At 42.9% G+C, this 14,542-nt stretch overlaps 1 protein-coding gene across 1 annotated transcript in view; it reads left to right on the top strand.

Annotated features, from left to right (window-relative positions):
• Positions 1 to 13,936, top strand: part of LOC142214279 (uncharacterized) — a 35,439-nt gene extending 21,503 nt beyond the window's left edge. The window contains exons 6-17 of the mRNA XM_075283179.1: positions 290 to 403; positions 618 to 713; positions 2,782 to 2,874; positions 5,265 to 5,345; positions 6,699 to 6,797; positions 8,996 to 9,079; positions 10,006 to 10,110; positions 11,294 to 11,392; positions 12,060 to 12,152; positions 12,424 to 12,534; positions 12,972 to 13,070; positions 13,834 to 13,936. Of these exons, the coding sequence (XP_075139280.1) occupies positions 290 to 403; positions 618 to 713; positions 2,782 to 2,874; positions 5,265 to 5,345; positions 6,699 to 6,797; positions 8,996 to 9,079; positions 10,006 to 10,110; positions 11,294 to 11,392; positions 12,060 to 12,152; positions 12,424 to 12,534; positions 12,972 to 13,070; positions 13,834 to 13,871 (1,112 nt within the window). The 3' untranslated portion in view covers positions 13,872 to 13,936. The remainder of the gene's footprint in view (positions 1 to 289; positions 404 to 617; positions 714 to 2,781; positions 2,875 to 5,264; positions 5,346 to 6,698; positions 6,798 to 8,995; positions 9,080 to 10,005; positions 10,111 to 11,293; positions 11,393 to 12,059; positions 12,153 to 12,423; positions 12,535 to 12,971; positions 13,071 to 13,833) is intronic.
• Positions 13,937 to 14,542: the final 606 nt, after the last annotated feature.

The raw sequence follows: 14,542 nt of genomic DNA, 5'->3' as shown, positions 1-14,542 counted from the left end.
TACTAACCCCCATCTTTACTGGACACGTTGATCCAGGGTTTTTATACTGACTGCCAGATTGGAGTCGGGAAGGAATTTTTTCCCCTGAAATGGGGTAATTGGCATGAGCCTCATGGGTTTTTTTTGCCTTCCCCTGGATCAACACTGTAGGGATTGTAGGGTTATAGGTTGGACTTGATGGATTGATGTCTTTTTCCAACCTCATCTACTATGTAACTATGTACTGTAATATGAAAATAGTTCACGTAATTACCAAATTTTCATTGTAGTAATTTACTGTTATTTCCAGACCTGCAGGACGAGAGGTGGATACGTGGCAAAGAGGAACATGACAGCAATGGGCATGCCATTGGAGAACCTTTGCTACCTTATTTTGATGAAACACGGAGAACAACAGTTTCGAGTAAGGTGATGGGGTAGTAGTCACTGGAAGCCATGTAAAGGTCTACAGAGTAGACATTACAGATTATATTCTCAAAACCTGTAATATCATTGGGGGTTTCTAGCCGATGAATGGCACGTGTATAATGTAACGGTATCTTACCAGGAAGTGTTGGTTAATCACTGAATTTTTTTTCCAAAAATATTGGAGTTTAGCGATTTCCTTTTATCCACAGGTATCCATGATGAAGAGTTGCGAGAACATGTGGTGGAGGTACATAAGAGCGATGAACATGAGATGGAAGAACATCTGCAAACGTGTGAAGACACAAGTAAGATCACTGAATGAGCAAGACGATGGGGTCGGTAATTTGTGGAAGCCATATAAAGGTCCATGGGTCAATTATATGGCCGCACCTTTAACTTTCAATCTGATTCTATCCAATATTTTCATTGGACACAAATGTGTCAGCCAGTGTGGGCCAGTGTTCACAACCATGCTCTTGGAGTTGGAGTCTCTTTACACCAGGTGCCATTTTCAGTCTTTGCAGAACTCCCGGTCTGCTATGCTGCAGGGCTGCTGTATCTCTCCTGACACTGATACTGACCCCTAGGGCACATGGATACCTTAATATTTTTTGTCCTAACAGTGGCCTCTAATGGCCACAAGTACCATTACAGGCAGAGCATAGAATTACATGAATAAACATCCTATTAATATTATAAATGTGAAAGTTTGTGGGTTTGTGAGTTTGGATGTTCGGATGTTTGTTCCTCAATCACGGAAAAACCGCTCGACCGATTTGGCTGAAATTTTCCACAAACATAGTTAATACACCCGATTGTGCAATAGGCTACTTTTCGTCACAATAGCGCACATACGTTTGTGCCAGGACCCCCACAAAACCCAAACTCACACTACCATCTCTGCAATCTCACACACTTTGGACCATAGCAAGCCACAAAATTCCTATTGCCCTCTACAACCTCGCCCCTAACCCCTCACAATCACATATACATATACTTTACCACTTTGCCCCTCACCTTAACGATACTCCAGGAGGCTCTCTTTAACACTCCGGAGCAGCCATGTTTGCCAACCCCCACCGCTCTGACAATCCGCGACACCGCCCACCCATGTCAATACCCCTAGGCGGTCTAATAAATGCAAAGAAAAAAGTTTACAAAAAGTAAAAAAATATAAAAAAAATAAATAAAAAGGATTACAAATTCAAATCACCCCCCTTTCCCTAGAACACATATAAAAGTAGTTAAAAACTGTGAAACACATACATGTTAGGTATCCCCGTGTCCGAAATCGCCCGCTCTACAAAGCTATACAAATATTTTTCCTGTTCGGTAAACGCCGTAGCGGGAAAAATGGTCAAAAGTGCCAAACCGCCATTTTTTCACTGTTTTGATTCTGATAAAAAAATGGATAAAAAGTGATCAAAGCAATAACATTTCCCAAAAATGGTAGAACTACAAAGTACACCCGTTCCCGAAAAAAAAGACGCCCTATACATGCCCGTACACGCACGTATAAAAAAGTTACGGCTGTCAGAATATGGCGACTTTTCAAAAAATAATTTTTTAACACAGTTTTGGATTTTTTTAAGGGGTCAAAATGTAAATAAAACCATATAAATTTGGTATCCCCGGAATCGTAACGAAACACAGAATACAGGGGACAGGTCATTTTGGCTGCACAGTCAACGCCGTAAAACCAAAGCCCGTAAGAAAGTCGCAGAACTGCATTTTTTCTTCAAATCCACCCCATTCTGAATTTATTCCCTGCTTCCCAGTACATTATATAGAATAAATAATGGAAGAATCATGAAGAAAAATTTGTCCCAGGAAAAATTAAGACCTCATATGACTCTGGGAGCGGAGAAATAAAAAAGTTATGGGGTTTAGAAGGAGGGGAGTCAAAAACGAAAATCAAAAAATGCCATCGACGGGAAAGGGTTAACTTCAAATACTTCTGTCCCAAAGTCACTATGTAAAGTTTCTCACAACACCGTATATATAGCAGCTCAAATACAAAGTAACTTCAACGCAAAAGTCTCATGGATTGTCTGAATTACAGCAAAAACAAGATACAAACTTACATTTCATATCCCATACCTTATACACAGTACGAAAACCTTACCCGCGCCTGTATATACCCACTGCTACAATCACTGCAGACGAAGTCGCGGGTAACAGCTAGTACAGCATAATGCATAGAATGATAGAAGAACAAACAGGGGAAGGTATATGAGAGATATATGAGAGATACGAACCTAAGGGGCAATATTAGTCCCTAATAGACCCATAATAGGGATAGGATTTGCAATAGTGATACAGATTTAGAAATATATTAAACTATGGATAATAGTGAAGGATTATTATTCACAGGGGAACAGAGTGAAGAAGTGTCGGCACATGGTGCAGAGGAACGGTGCAATAATGGACATGTGAATAAAGACATGTGTAGATCAAAAGATAAAGGTAAGATAATGAGAAAGTAATCACTGGTTATAGTGTCTTATATCTCTAGCACTGTAGTATTATTAGGTGATACTTTTTGAGAATGATACATTATTTCACCAGTTTGTGGATAGATAAAGCAACTATATACTAGAGGACGTGGATATGGTGGTTCACAGTGGCGTAACTAGGAACGGTGGGGCCCCGTGGCGAACTTTTGACATGCCACCCCCCCCCCCCGACCAACACCGAAGACCTCGACCGACCCCCTCCTACGCATTCCTGCGCATTCTATTATGCCCCATAGTAGCCCCTGCACACCAGTATTATGCCCCATAGTTGCCCCTGCAAGCCAGTATTATCCACCATAGTGGTCCCTGCACACAGTATTATCCCCAATAAAATATAAAGTTATCACTCTCATCCACAAGGCTCTCCATAATGCCGCACCTCCATACATTTCCTCCCTCATCTCTGTCTACCGCCCAACCCGTGCTCTCCGCTCACTCAATGACCTAACACTTACATCCTCTATTATCAGAACCTCCCCCGCTCGTATACAAGACTTCTCCCGAGCTGCACCACTTCTCTGGAATGCTCTACCCCGGACAATCAGATTAACTCCCAACTTCTACAGTTTCAAACGCAAACTAAAGACGCATCTTTTCAGACAAGCCTATCACAATTCCTAATGCACAAAATTGTCTGAACACTGTATAAGCAATACCGCCCCTGCTACCTCTTGTGTCACCCCCTCTACCTCATAGATTGTAAGCTCTTTTGAGCAGGGCCCTCAGTCCCATTGTGTGAAATAACGTTCTTTGTTATGTATGTCTGTATCTGAACCCTATAAATTGTACAGTGCTGCGGAATATGTTGGCCCTATATAAATAAAATGTATTATTATTATTATTATATCCCCAATAGTGTCCCTTGCACACACAGTATTATCCCCATAGTGGCCCCTGCACATAGTATTATGTCCCATAGAGGCCCCTGCACACAGTATTATCCCCCATAGTGGTCCCTGCACACAGTATTATGTCCCATAGAGGCCCCTGTACACAGTATTATCCCCCATAGTGGCCCCTGCACACAGTATTATCCCCCATAGTGGCCCCTGTACACAGTATTATGTCCCATAGTGGCCCCTGCACACAGTATTATCCCCCATAGTGGCCTCTGCACACAGTATTATCCCCCATAGTGGCCCCTGCACACAGTATTATGCCCCAATGGTGTCCCCTGCACACAGTATAATGTCCCATAGTGGCCCCTGCACACAGTATTGTACACCAATAGTGGCCCCTGCACATAGTATTATCCCCCATAGTGGCCCCTGCACACAGTATTATACACCATAGTGGCCCCTGCACACAGTATTATCCCCCATAGTGGCCCCTGCACACAGTATTATCCCCCATAGTGGTCCCTGCACACAGTATTATCCCCCATAGTGTCCCCTGCACACAGTATTATGTCCCATAGTGGCCCCTGCACACAGTATTATCCCCCATAGTGGCCCCTGCACACAGTATTATGTCCCATAGTGGCCCCTGCACACAGTATTATCCCCCATAGTGGCCCCTGCACACAGTATTATCCCCCATAGTGTCCCCTGCACACAGTATTATGTCCCATAGTGGCCCCTGCACACAGTATTATCCCCCATAGTGGCCCCTGCACACAGTATTATGTCCCATAGTGGCCCCTGCACACAGTATTATACCCCATAGTGGCCCCTGCACACAGTATTATGCCCCATAGTGGCCCCTGCACACAGTATTATGCCCCATAGTGGCCCCTGCACATAGAATTAGTCTCCCGGCTCCTACGCTGTCTTCTCTGCTGCCGTCCTTCTGCTATGACATCGGACGTCACATGACCCGGGACGCAGGCCGGGTTCATGTGACGTCAGAGACGTCAGGAAGGAGGCCTGGCAGGATCGTGGAGAGGTAAGTAACATGTTTTTTATGTTTCTTACCTCTCCTGGGCCGCCAATCATTATACTCGGGGGTCTGAAAAGACCGCCGAGTATAATGATAGCAGCAGGAGCGGCTGTCACCGGGCCCCTAATGTCCTGGGCCCTGTGGCAGCTGCCTCCGCTGCTATGGCGGTAGGTACGCCACTGGTGGTTCACCATAAACTAGAAGTACCAACCATCTCCAAACACAAACACATTGCTAGAAACTTTCCTTATTTAATGATATAACTGAGATGATATTTCACGTCCATGTGAAATAAAGTGGTTTTATATGTAACATCTACAGTCTATTTAGTGAGATATAGATATGGTAGGGCCAAAGAATGAACACGCCAACCATTACGTTCACTCCAATGACAAAGTGTGGCTGAAATTTTTCCAAAAACATTGCCTAATGTGGATTATATGAATTTCATTTTAGTATCAGATGACCATGATGAAGAGATGCGAGTACATGTGGTGGAGGTCCATGAGACCCAGGAACAGGAGAACAAAGAACATCCCAGACGTAAGAAAACAGTATGAGCAAGATGGGGGGGGGAGGCAGTAGTAAATGGAATCCATATAAGGGTTCACCAATAAAACAATATACAGTTTAATAGATACTTCTAAGCCTGAATACTATGTAGATTCATATAGGACTTTAAAGGGTACTCCAGTTTTCATCAGCAGTTGATATCTCGGCAGGGTTTTGCTGGGCAGTCTGTTGTCTGACTGTATAATATGATCATAGTTGTATCTATTTTTCTGCTGCTTATAGCGCCATTATGGCTGCACAACATTTTGCCTTTTTCCCTGAGGCATGAAGAACATTATGGCCCCATCCATTATTACTACTACTGGTTTTGTTAGGGAATTGCTACTTGAGCAATTCCCCAGTGCTGCTGCTGAAACCAAGGATGAAGGGAAAGACAGAGACAGTGAGTCCTAAACTGGACCAAGCCCCTGTCCCTACCTACATGCCACAACTGTCCTAATGACAGGGACAACTGGGCGACACTCCTTTCTCTGAATAATTGTAAACACAAAACGCGGATAAGACAACACAACATAGAAGAGGAGTCACAGAGCCAGGGGTCAAAGCCAGAGAGACATACTGATGTGTGAACCAAGCCTAAGATTGACTATTTGAGGATCAAAGAAACAAAGGTGCAAGAGATGGGTGTGGTGAGAAATCAATTACAAAGGTGAGGGGATAGGATAGTGTTCAGACTGAATACAACAAGAACCTAAAGCAAGGAATGATAGGTGGACACACCTCCTGTGCCATAGCCTGCAACTGGATGATGGCGCAGAGGCCCGAACGGGCAAAGATGTTACAGGTTTCTTCACATGCAATTCTGCCAGGAGTAACTGTAAAATAATTTTAAAAAAAAACAATAGCTGAGAAAAGCCCAAATAACCACAATATAGAAGATCCAGGGACATTGAACTCTAAATCCAGGTTATGATTCAGCTAAAAAGATCTCAATACAGAAAAAGAGTCATCTGAGCACAATAACAAAGCTGCTTACTGTCCATGACTAACATCCCATCAGTAATAATACAAAGGGAGTGAGAGAGACACCTAGTGGCCGCAACTTTAGAGAGGTTTTTCAGGCAGAAAACAGCAACAATTCTTAAATAAAATGCATTCACTTTTAGTCCAGGATTGCATGTTCCATTAAATGAAACGTAGTCTGAAACGTTAGTGACCATTCAAGGGTATTTTCTGGTCAAATGGGCTACTTCACACTTGTGTGTTATAGGTTCTATTGGTTTTTTTAGTTCCGATGTTTAGAATCCTGGTTGGGTTGCAGCAGTAAATCAGGTGCTGAAATGAATGAAACTACAGATTATAGCGGTTTACTTTTACTCACAGGAGAACAGCATAAAGAGAAGCCAACACATGAGGTCGAGGAATATGAAAATGAAGAACACAAAAATGAAGAACAATTGTCAACTCCTATTGAGGAATCACGTAAGATAATGTTACCAAAAAAAATGATGGGGCAGTAGTGAGGGTAAGAATATCGAATCTGTTCTTCTACAGTAGTATCACCCAAGATACTGTCTGTGTGGCTATTATTGTCATCTTCCCTTTGTTACTTTCTTGAAATGGTCAAGATAAGATGTGAGCAGTGAAAGCACACGGACCCCATAGACTATAAAGTGCAGTCTCCGCGGTTTTCTGCACGGTCTCCGCACGAGTCATGCAGACAGGAAAGTACTTCATAAACTACTTTCCTGTCCACATGACTCGTGTGGACACCATGTGGACGGCACAAGGACCCCATTATAGTCTATGGTGTCCATGCGCTTTCACAGCTCACCGCTTGCCACTGCGTTTGATATTCCGTTCAGAAGGATCCCCATGCGGACTCCCCCAATGGAATACCGAACGCAGATATGAACCAGGCCTCAGTAGTTGGATATCCTAGTGAAGTTCTTCTTGGTTAGTTAATAAATCTTGACAATTTCTTGCTAATTAAAAAGAAGGAAGGAAAATACCTTAGGTCAGAAGCCAGGCTTCCCTGGGATACCGGAATGATGCAATGGCCAGTAAGTAATGGGTCTTCTTTTACCTTTTGGAGGACTTTCGGAATCAAAGGGGTTGGTTGAATACATAGATAAACTTGTACAGTAGGTCCATGGGATGGACAAGGTGTCTAGGATTTTGCAGAGTGGTGATTCTTCAAGAGGGAGAACGTGAGTGTACTCTCTAAAATATATCAATACTTGAGGATTGGGAGACCCCACTCCCAGCTTGATGGAGTTTCTGCTTGGTCACTTAATTAACATGCTTTTGACCACAGGGATTGTACCAATAAACCACTATTTATGTCGAGTGGACAGAGGCATTTAAAACACATTTTTTTTAGACTTAAGGTATTTTATAGGGGTGTTGCTATATGGATATTAGTCATTGTTAAGTAACAATTTTGTCTTCTAAAAGGAAGGCACACAGATATAAAAAGATAATCTTTCACCACCTTCTCCAGGTGTAGTTCTTGCATCATTTAATAGGCACCTCTCTACTGATTCTGGCACAATAGGATTTTTTTTCTCCAGCTCACACGGTTCTTGAGCATTCAGTGTTGTTAGTTGTAGTGTCTCATCTGCATATAGTACTGGTAGGAAGGCGGTGTCAGGCATGAGCATGAAAGGGGTGTGATTCTGAGCTCTGACAATAGCTGCTTCTGATTGGAGCTCTGAGTCACGCCCCCATTTGACTCCACCCTTCTGACATTACAGAGCTTAACTATCACATCAGTCACCAAAACTACCCGCACTGATTATTCAGAAACAGTTGATGCTAGAGAAAAAATGTCAACTCTGCCAGAATCAGTTGGGCAGCACCTATTAAAGGATGTTAAGAACTGGAGTTGGTGGAGGTGGTGAAAGGACTGATTATAAATAAAGGGGAACTCCAGTCAATACTTGACAAAATGAATGGGGAACACCTTTGTGATGGCCAGTGGTTCAATGACAAGTAGTTTGTGTTATCTTCCTGGATTGATCTCAGGTTTCCAGTAGCTAGATCACTTTTTATACAGTATATTATTTACAGAGTTACTTAACTCTTTAGAAAAAAAGACATGGACCACACATCCTAATATTACACATTGATCTATGCGTCTCAGAAGTATCTACAAAAATGAACACAAGGTTCTTAGTATAGATTTTGAGAAAATTGTATAAACTTACCATGTGGTCTCAGCCATGTGGTTCTTCTAACATTATCTGAAGCAACTGAGTAGAAACCTCACATTAGATCCTATACTAATGCCCCATACACACACCAACAAGTGTGCCATCCAAGGTGGAGCCAATTTGGAGCCAAGTCCATTCCATGTACTCACCTCTACGAGTTCTTCCATTATGTTTTGCTCCAATGACACTGAGCAGGATAAGGCCTACTCAACTTTCATTGGAATGTAAAGGACCATCAGATGCCCCTCAGAGGAGCATTGGGTGGCACACTTGCTTGTGTACATGAAGCCCAATAATTGTAGTTGAGGCTTTCTGGTTCTCACTTGGCATTGTCGAGGAGAAAAAAAAAGGAAATTATTTGTGCTATTATTTAAGGAACAAATGGTGCCATAGTTTTCACTCCAATGATAAAAGCATGGTTGAAAAGTTTCCAAAAATATTCTCGAAATTTATTCTTGCTCGTAGGTGAGCAGGAAACAGCGGTGGAAGACTATGCGGCTGATGAAGATGTGGATGAAGAACATCTGACAGTTCCTGTTGAAGAAACACGTAAGCTGCTCATTAACTTCATTAACTCATTAATTTCTTTAGTGAGGAGGAAGAGTTCACACTTGTTGTTTGTTGACTTGCCAATGGTTAGATAATTTTCAGTTGGAATTTAATAGCCAAAATATTAAAAGGGTTGTCCAGCAGTTAAACCAAACTTAGAGGTAGCTGAGGTGGGTGTAAAAAAAAAAAAAAAATCACTCACCCATCCCCAGCTTACCATTGTACAGTCCAGACACCCTTTTCCTTCTGTGCTGGGATTTGCCACACCAAAAGTGGAGAGTCTCACATGACCACTTAAATTAGTATGTGTCCTCCTTAGAGAAGATCTGGTGATGTCATTGGTTCCTTACAGGCAACCACTGATTGATCTCAGTGGTCATTCAAACCCTCTCAACAGTTCATGTATATGGAAGAGTCTGGAGAAATTCTTTGGCCGAACAAACATTTTGTTGTCATCTATTGACAGTGTTATAGCCAGTTTTAGTTGTAACTAGAGATGAGCGAACACTAAAATGTTCGAGGTTCGAAATCCGATTCGAACAGCCGCACACTGTTCGACTGTTCGAACGGTTTCGAACCCCATTATAGTCTATGGGGGGAAATGCTCGTTTCAGGGGTAGGCAACATTTGATCAAATTCTACTTACCAAGTCCACGAGTGAGGGTCGGGCTGGATTCTTCTCCCTGCGCGGCGTCCCCGCGTCCTCTTCCGGCCTTGAATTCACTCTGCCAGGCATCGGGCCTAGGCAGAGATGACGGCGCATACGCGAGCATGTGCCGTCGGCTCAGAGCCGGAAGAGGACGCTACTAACTGATATACTTATTTCAATGAAAAAATGCTGAAAATTTGAGAAATCTTAAAATTTGCCAAAATTTTTTCTGAAATAGTGTAGACTAGGATTTATAACGCTTTACTGTTATTCACAGATGACCCAGGTGAAGAAGTCCAAACACATGGTGTGGAAGAACATGAGAACCACGATGAGCATCCAAATGAAAGTGACAATATACCAATTGTAGACAGAGACTCCGGTATGTAAAAATTATCAGTAAGATGATGGGCCGGTGGTAGTGGTAGTAGAGTGAAGAGTCAGATGACTCATTTAGTTTAGAACTGGATTTGACCCAAGATCTCCAAAAGTTTGGATTTTGTCACCCACAAAACACTATTATACTTTGGGGTCTTGTGGACCCCATTGTACTTTGGGATCAGTCGAGGCCCCAGGGGAGGTGAGAAAAAATAACAAACCCTTATTTTCACCTTGCCTCACCTCTCCTGAGCATTTGACAGTCCGTCAGCATCCTCTGCAGGCCTCTTACTGCCTCCAACTGGTGTCACAAGTCCCTGAGGTCACTGCCGAAGCCCAGTCATATTCACGTGGGGTGTGTTGACATCACAACCTTAGATCTCAGCATTGTGCAATGACGTGCCCCTTGAAACCCAATTAAAGACCTCAACAGTGACGTGACGTAAGTCGGTGGTCGTAAGAGACCTGAAAAGGACTCCAAGGACTGCTGAACACTATAAAGATTCCCGGGAGAGGTAAGACAAGTTGAGTGTAAGTTTTATGTTTCTCATCTCCCCTGGGCCTTCATCTGATAAACCCCAGAGTATAATAATAGTACTTCCAGTTCTATCTGAAAAAGTTTGGCCCAAAACACGAGGTTCACCCATCTCTAGTATTCGTCATATTTTCCTACACATATTGTGATGTATTGATAACTTTGTACATAAGGTAAACTTTAGCAAAAACTGAAAAATTAGTTTCTCTACGGAGTGTTTTTGTAAGCAATGTTACTGCGGTCAAGGGTGGCTTTCCTGGAGACTGGCAAGTTCCTGTTGTCCATCGACATCCGTGATGCTTACCTCCACATTCCCATCATGCCATGCCATCAGTGTTTTCTTCGTTTCGTAGTGGATCCGCCCCATTTCCAGTTTATCACTCTTCTCTTTGGGCTGGCCTCCACCGCTCGAATGTTTACCAAGGCTGGCCATCCGCCTCTGAAATGGCTGTGATTCCATACTTATACGACATTTACTAATACCTAGACAATCCTGATTTTAGATTTCACAACTCTATTTTAGAGTTGGGCAAAGAGTGAAATTATTGTTGTAGTAATCGACAAGGACAAGGATCAACCCATTGACAAAATTGTTGCTAAAAATTATTTAGAAATATCAACCATGAATTTAACAATTTACTTTTACTCACAGGTGACCAGGATGAAGGACAAGCCGACCAGAACGAGTTGAAGGAACATGTGGATAGAGATGAAAGCAAAAATAACCTCTCAACTCCCATTCAGGAAACCGGTAGGACAACATTTGGAGCAAGATGGTGGAGAAGCACTATCTACCTGTTATTAAGGAAAAAACTGTTATGGGTTTTGGAAGGGGAAGAATAAAAAAAAGGGGTTGATATAGCACCCATGTGTTGAGTTGATCATTGCATGCTTGGTGACAAGTCCAGGCTGGATTGGAGGTCTATCTTCATCAGCAACGAGTCGTGCTATTGTCATTAATACAATGATAGCTGGGCATTGGTTTGTAGACGATATGGGGCCACGCAATGAAGTGGCCTTCACAACAGAACATGACCCTGATCCTGGCACTCCTGGGTGGCCGGACCCCTCTATTCTTAATTTCAGACCCCCTAACACCTCGGCTTTACATTAATTTGGCCATCTAACCAGTGCTACACCCATTTCTCCAATGTGTCCTAGGAGCGCCAGGCTGCGTGTTGCTTGTGCTAAATGTTCTACCATGGCCTGTAGCATCTCCAGATTTCTGGGATGCCATTGGTTGGCAATTGTAAGGGGGCAGCCAATGGCCAATCTTGATGATTTACGTGCCCAAGGGCATAATATTCTTCAGACAACCATGAATAACCACTGGTAGCCTGCCAAGGTCATCATGGGAAATTTCCAGAAATATAAAATATCTCCAACTATGGATTATAACAATTTACTTTTATTCACAGGGGAACAGGTTGCCGAGCTGCAAACGCATGGGGATAGTGAAAACAATGAACATGTGAATGAAGAACATCTGACACCTCCGGTGGAAGAGTCATGTAAGATTATGGGGCGAGATTATGGGGCTGAAGTTACGTGAAAGAGTGGTGACCTAAGTTAAGGTTCTTACTGAGCCTAGTATCAATAGGCTCAGCCATCGGCAAATTCATCCTAATCTACCAGGCAAGCATAGGCAATAACCAAATCCCGATTCAGTTACAAGACAATACATTGCAATGGGACATCTGATTCAATGGATTCACGTACCCTAAATAGTCTTTACAAAAGTGTCTCTAAAAGATTGGCAACCATATTTTTGTTTTTCCATAGGGAGATACAATGGATGGCAAGAAGATCTGGACGAAGATGAGCTGAAAAAACACAAGAAGGATGAACACCTGGATGAAGAGGAAAATATAATAAATCTGTTGGCAGACACAAGTAAGACATTATTATGGGGCAGGTAAAAAAAATAAATTCTTTATGGACTTCAAAGAGGGCGGGTAGTTGGAAATGTTTGGCTGGCCATGGATTCCTCTGGCAAAACCTCTTTGCCGGAGGTGCCAGAAACAGGGCTTTGGTAATCTTCTGAACTCTGCAATCCCTTCACCTAGAAAAGGGTTGTCTTTGCTGTGCCAACCCCTTTAAGGGCGGGTTCACATTTGTATCTGTGTCCATCAAGTGATGGACAAAATAGATCCTGAGGGACTCCATTGGTTATAATGGCACTAGTCCAGGTCTTGGACGCCCTGCTGATCAGCTACATATTCTTAGACTTACAAGTAGGATATAAGATTGTCACTCCAATGTCAAGTGTCCCTCAGATTTTTCTGAAATATTGTCGATTATGGATTATAGCCATTTACTAATATTCACAGTCAATCAGGAGGAACCTGTGCGAATAGATGAAGAAGAGGAACAGGAGAAGAAGGATGACCATGAGATTGAAGAAGATGCTCCTCTTAAAGAAGAACCAGGTAAAACTACTTTATGGGCAAAATGATGGGGCGGTAGTTACAAAGAACCTCATAAAGATCAAACCAGTAGACAGTGTCGGTATATTCTTCTTAAAACTTTAGCCAATATTGGAGAAAACCTCCATTGGACTCTATTTTAGTAGATTGGTAACCATGTTTGTATGCAAACGAGTCTTCAGAAAGCACAGGGGGCGTCCTCTGTGCTCTCCGAAGACTTTCTAGCGACGCCTGTCTTCTCCAGATGCCTCTTCGGCACGTCATCGGCTGCGTCATCAGCCGGCACAGCCAACTGAGCGTGTTTCCTATGGCCTCTTACACCAGCATCTGTTCAGCTACTGGAAATGGCGGAACTGACATGCTCAGTGTGCTCTGCCGGCTGATGACTCCACCGATGATGTGGCAAAGAGGTGTCGAGAGAAGACAGAGGCGTCGCTGGAGAGTCTTCGGAGAGCACAGAGGATGCCCCCGATGTTTTCTGAAGACTAGAGATGAGCGAGTACTGTTCGAAACGGCAGTTTCGAATAGCACGCACCCATAGGAATGAATGGAGCCGGCCGGCACGCAGACGGGGCCGGCGTCCTGCCGCTTATCCCCCTGTGTGCCGGCTGCGTCCATTCATTCCTATGGGTGCATGCTATTTGAAACTGCCGTTTCGAACAGTACTCGCTCATCTCTACTGAAGACTCATTTGCATACGGAAGAAAAAAGAAAATTCACAGAAACGGCAGTTTCATAGCTTGCAATACTTTAATTTTTTTCGCAGATGTACAAAATGGAGCGTGTACCGAGCAGAATATCTGAAGTAAAGAAGAATCTGAAGGAGAAGGTGAAACATCAGTATCAGCGAGATGTTGGGACACTAGTTACGGCTACATGAAGATTTTTTTTATTTATTTTTTAATATGTTACACTTTTTCACAAAACTCATTTCAAATCTGCACATGGAATATTCAGTGCCATGTGAACTATGGCATAGGTTCTTATTGGTTCATTGGAAAACCCAGATTGGTGCAAAACCCATCCTGCAGTTATGTCTCATATATGTAAATGGTTATATGTGTGGTCTGATTAGACTCTGGGAATTGCTACAAGAAAGTGTAAAGATATCTCAGAGGCTACTTTGGGGTAGATATTCCCTACGGATGTACTTTTTTCGCAGTTGACAGACTGTAGGGACTCAGATAAGCAAGATGGCAACTTCAACAAATTGTCCTCCATTTAGACCATAATGACGAAGCTCTTAGGAAACGTTGGGAGGAGAGGCTATATAAGGGCATGCACACACGGAATTGGCTTCATACTGACCAGACAGACTACAATTTCCTTGTTCACCATCCAGACACTGATGGCACTTTTCATTCGAACCCGATCTCGATCTCAATTCCGATCCCAATGCAAGTCAATGGGATTTTTTATTAATCGGAGATCGGATTTTAAAAGCAATCCTATTCACTATACAGCATGGAATCTAA

Source organism: Leptodactylus fuscus, chromosome 7 (assembly GCF_031893055.1).
Source record: "Leptodactylus fuscus isolate aLepFus1 chromosome 7, aLepFus1.hap2, whole genome shotgun sequence".
In the NCBI taxonomy this organism is placed as follows: domain Eukaryota; kingdom Metazoa; phylum Chordata; class Amphibia; order Anura; family Leptodactylidae; genus Leptodactylus; species Leptodactylus fuscus.
Note: the sequence above shows the minus strand (reverse complement) of the source record. Positions and strands in the feature narration are given on the sequence as shown.